Below are 4,351 nucleotides of genomic sequence, written 5' to 3'. Positions count from 1 at the left end.
CTGTATAAATATCTGAGGCTGCAGAAGCTCTGAGGTTCAGCTGAGGAACAGATTCAGATGAAATCATGGATTTCCTCCAACATCTCCTCCTCTTCCTCTGTGGACTCCAACTTATCTGTAAGTGCAGTTTATCCTGTGGACGGTCGCCAGTTTACAAACTGTTAACTGGTAAATGTGGTAACATGTGTGCTCTCATATTTAACTTTAAATTGGAGTTGATTTTCTTTTGATTATTTTTTCTTGCAAATTAAGACTAAAAAATGACCAGAGAGGCATTATAATGATTTCAAGTAATTTCTCTGTTGTACATTGGGATGGGTAGGTTTTGCAGAAATGTGTTGCCCGTTAGGGATTATCACCAACAGCTGAAAGTTTGTGATGGAACAACTGGTTCATGTTTGTGTTTTCTAGTGAGTGGAGTGTTCAGCAGACACATTGATCAGAAGAACCTGCTTGCACGACTGTGCTGCAAGAGACAGAGTCACTTTGTGCACATTGGACAAGGTAAGGTGAAACGTGTTTATTCCAGGAAAACTGGAACAAGTGAAGTTTATTTTTGTGTCATTGTCTCTGTCTTTAAAAGAACAGAAAACTAAGCAAGCGTAACTTTCATATGAGAATCTAAATGAAGAGAAACTAATTATTTTATGACTGCTGACTGAGCATATGCATGTTACTTCTGCATATATTGTATTTTAACCTCTAATTATATCAAAATGTTTCACTCATTTGGGAAATGGATGGTTTGACGTTAAGTTTTTGTAACGTTTTATATTTTTCAAAGCATGATTTTTTAATATTTCCCCTTAAAAATACATTTAAGATATCTTTATTCCTTCATAACATTATTTTAAAATCTACTTGCGTGTACTTGCGTTGTCTCAAGCTATTTTCAGATCTAGTTTTGAAAAACATTCTGCCATATTTAGTTTTTAGCTTGTATTTTGAAACTTTTATTTAACTTTTTGATCATTTTAATTAACCCTTTCCAGTTTTTGCTTTTATTGTTTTTGCTACTTTTAGCTATTCCCTTGCTACATTTAGCCTTTTACAAGTATTTTTAAAACTTTTACATAAATTAATTTTAGCCATCTGTTTTGCTACATTTGGCCATTTACTGTATTTAAATTTTAGCTATCTTTTTGCCACACTAATCTTTTTACTGCTGACTTTTTATTATTTTACTATACTGTACTCATTATTTAGATTTTAAGTACTTTGTAGGATTTTTGCTATTGTTAGCTATTAGTTGGTGTTCTGCTTCTTTCAGCTTTTAACAGCCCAGTTTCAGCTTCTGCAGCAAAGCCCTTCACCCTCTAGCATTCACGCTGCCTTTTATAATAAATAATAATAATTATAAAATGCATGTTTCGTTTGTCTTGTTGAAATATAAAGTTTTCCGTGTCTCTGCTCAGATTCTTCTGGTCGGTCTGTGAGTGTGGATGTGGGAGTGTGCAGGTCACACTGTGGGGCAACAATAAGACCATCACATGAAGCAGGACAGCAGGAACACCTGAAGCATTCCTCAATGCTGGAGTTCCTCAGGAGCAGAAAGGTGGGACTCAGAAGCTGCTGTAGTTTTCAGTTCTGCCACTAGAGGGCGCCGTGGTACCGCGCTCTGTTGTCCTCACGTGACCTGATTTGTGTCAATTACGACAAATGAACTTTGATGTAACTTGACATGTTTAACCCAAACAATTCCCCGCAGATGAGGCCCCACAGACCCGCTCCGTCAGAGACCTCGGGGCGTTTGAACCCGCAGCTCCCGTCGTGCGGGACGAACCAGGTGTGCGGGCCGGTCGGGGTGCGCGTGGACCGTGTGCTGCTGGTCGAGGGACCCCGGGAGGTGGAGGTCATCCAGGAGTGTCACTGCGAGGTGAAGCTGGCTCAGTGCCTCCGAGTCCCCTCCCTGAAGACTTATTACCCGGACACACCGTTCGAGACGGTGCTGGACGTGGGAGGATGCTCCTGGTCCAAAGGATTCCCAGGTGAGTGTCCGCGCGTGCGCGTTTGAGGGCCAGGGTTTGTGGGAGATGTAGGCTACCTGCATGAAACTTTCACCCAAGAATTATCTGAAAAGATTCAGCTTTATCTAAAACTTTTATTCTATAAAAAAAAGTTAATTTTTATTGTTGTATTTTTTCTGTGTTTGTGATCGTTTAACATTAAATTATAAACTTCATCTTCAGGCTTTAGTTATTTTTATTGTCACAGTCCTATCAGTCACTGGTGATTTATTTTGGTGGTTATTTGTTTATTTATTTTTATGTGGAAAGAACAAGAGAAAACATCAAATGAGACTCTTGTTGATAAACCTGCAGTAAAACATGTCACTTCTCTGACTTCAGTTAATCTATCGACTGAATTTGGCCTTTGGCTCGGACCAAGTTTTTAATTTTGGTCCACTTTTGTAACCGAGATAAACTCCCCTCGTGTGGAGGTTTCTGCAGCGCCCCCTGGTGGACACTAGAGGCCATGCATGTTCAAATGCATAACTAAAAAATAAATATTAAAATGATTAAAAATTGATTTCAATAGTTCATTCAACTTTTATTTACACAGATAAATCACATTGAGCCTCAAAAACTCAAGTGAGAAATGTTTAAGGTCTCAATTAATGATGCATACGTTTAACTTTTTACAATATATAAATATTGTTTATTATGTAAATCTGACATGTAAACTATGTATGTTATCATAAATATTATTACACATATAAATGCTGCCCATTTTTAAGAACAAGGGTGATGTACAGAGTTGTAGCAACTACAGGGGAATTAAGTTGATGAGCCACAAGATGAAGATCTGGGAGAGAGTAGTGGAAGCAAGACTTAGACGAGAGGTGAGCAGCAGTATGGTTTCATGCTGAGAAAGAACACCACAGACGCCATCTTTGCTTTGAGGATGCTGATGGAGAAGTACAGAGAGGGTCAGAAAGAACTCCATTGTGTCTTTGTGGATTTAGAAAAAAACATATGATGGTGTCGAGGGAGGAGGTGTGGTATTGTATGAGGAAATCTGGAGTGGCAGAGAAGTATGTTAGACTGGTACAGGACATGTATGAGGACAGCAGGACAGTGGTGAGATGTGCTGTAGGAGTGACAGAGAGATTCAAGGTGGAGGTGGGAGTGCAGCAAGGATCGGATATGAGCCCCTTCTTGTTTGCTCTGGTGATGGACTGAGATGAGGTCAGGCAGGAATCCCCGCGGACTATGATGTTTGCTGATGACATTGTGATCTGTGGAACAGGGAACAGGTGTAAGAGAACTTGGAGAAGTGGAGGTATGCACTTGAAAGAAGAGGATTGAAAGTCAGCCATAGTAAGAGTACATGTGTGTAAGTGAGAGGGAGGCCAGTGGAGCAGTGAGGCTTCAAGGAGCAGAGGTCACAAAAGTGCAGGACTTCAAGTACTTGGGGTCCACTGTCCAGGAAAATGGGGAGTGTGGGAAAGTGGTGATGAAAAGAGTCCAGGCAGGATGGAGTGGATGGAGAAAAGTTTCAGGAGTGATTTGAGACAAAAGGGTGTCAGCAAAGGTCAAAGGAAAAGTTTACAAGACAGTGGTGAGAGCAGCTACGTTGTATGGTCTGGAGACAGAGACATGGACAAAAAGACAGGAGACAGAACTGGAAGTGGCAGAAATGAAGATGTTGAGGTTCTCCTTAGGAGTGACAAGGATGGATAAGGTGAGGAATGAGATCATCAGAGGTACAGCACAGGTTGAACAACTGGGAGATAAAGTTAGAGAGGCCAGACTGAGATGGTTTGGACATGTCCAGAGGAGGGACAGTGGGTATACTGGTAGAAGGATGTTAGAAATGCAGCTGCCAAGAAAAGACAAAGAGCAGATATATGGATGCAGTTAGAGAGGACATGGAGGTAGTTGGAGGGAGGACAGAGAGAGATGGAGAAGGATGATTTGCTGTGGAGAACCCTGAAGAAGAAGAAAGACATGTTAACATGTTTAGATAAATATGCATGCAAAGTTTTACAAAAGTCCCAAAAAACTGAGTAGCCTTCGACCATAACTGAAGTTTTGTATATATTGCCTGTCAAAAAACATATTTATAAATGCAGTTCACAGAATTTGTTTGTATTATGATATTCTTCAGACGAGTATTTGACTCTTGACAGTTTCATTCACACTCACATCATCTCCCACTGGTACAAACTGTAGCTAAGTTTAATCCAAAGTGATTGGATGTTTGTAAATCTTATTTAATCCCTGAGCTGCAGTTCTTTCCTGTAAACTTTTTTCAAATCATTTTTTTCATCACCATCAGAGGGATTCTCGTGTGTTCCTGTTAAGTTTGACTCAGCGCTGCTGGAAACCCAGAACAAAGTGGATCTGAT

General features: G+C 40.2%; 1 protein-coding gene across 1 annotated transcript; it reads left to right on the top strand.

The window, feature by feature from the left end:
* Nucleotides 1–314: 314 nt before the first annotated feature.
* On the top strand, nt 315–4,347 carry pnhd (pinhead; the record flags this gene model as incomplete). The annotated part of the gene is made up of 5 exons (XM_037697242.1): nt 315–318; nt 412–504; nt 1,416–1,555; nt 1,709–1,988; nt 4,282–4,347. Coding segments are annotated over exons 1-5 (583 nt in total), but the record flags the coding sequence as incomplete, so codon positions are not given.
* Between the last annotated feature and the right edge of the window lie 4 nt (nt 4,348–4,351).

This window comes from Nematolebias whitei, unplaced genomic scaffold (assembly GCF_014905685.2).
Source record: "Nematolebias whitei isolate Nwh7 unplaced genomic scaffold, NemWhi1 Nwh_scaf_4956, whole genome shotgun sequence".
NCBI classification, from domain to species: domain Eukaryota; kingdom Metazoa; phylum Chordata; class Actinopteri; order Cyprinodontiformes; family Rivulidae; genus Nematolebias; species Nematolebias whitei.
Note: the sequence above shows the minus strand (reverse complement) of the source record. Positions and strands in the feature narration are given on the sequence as shown.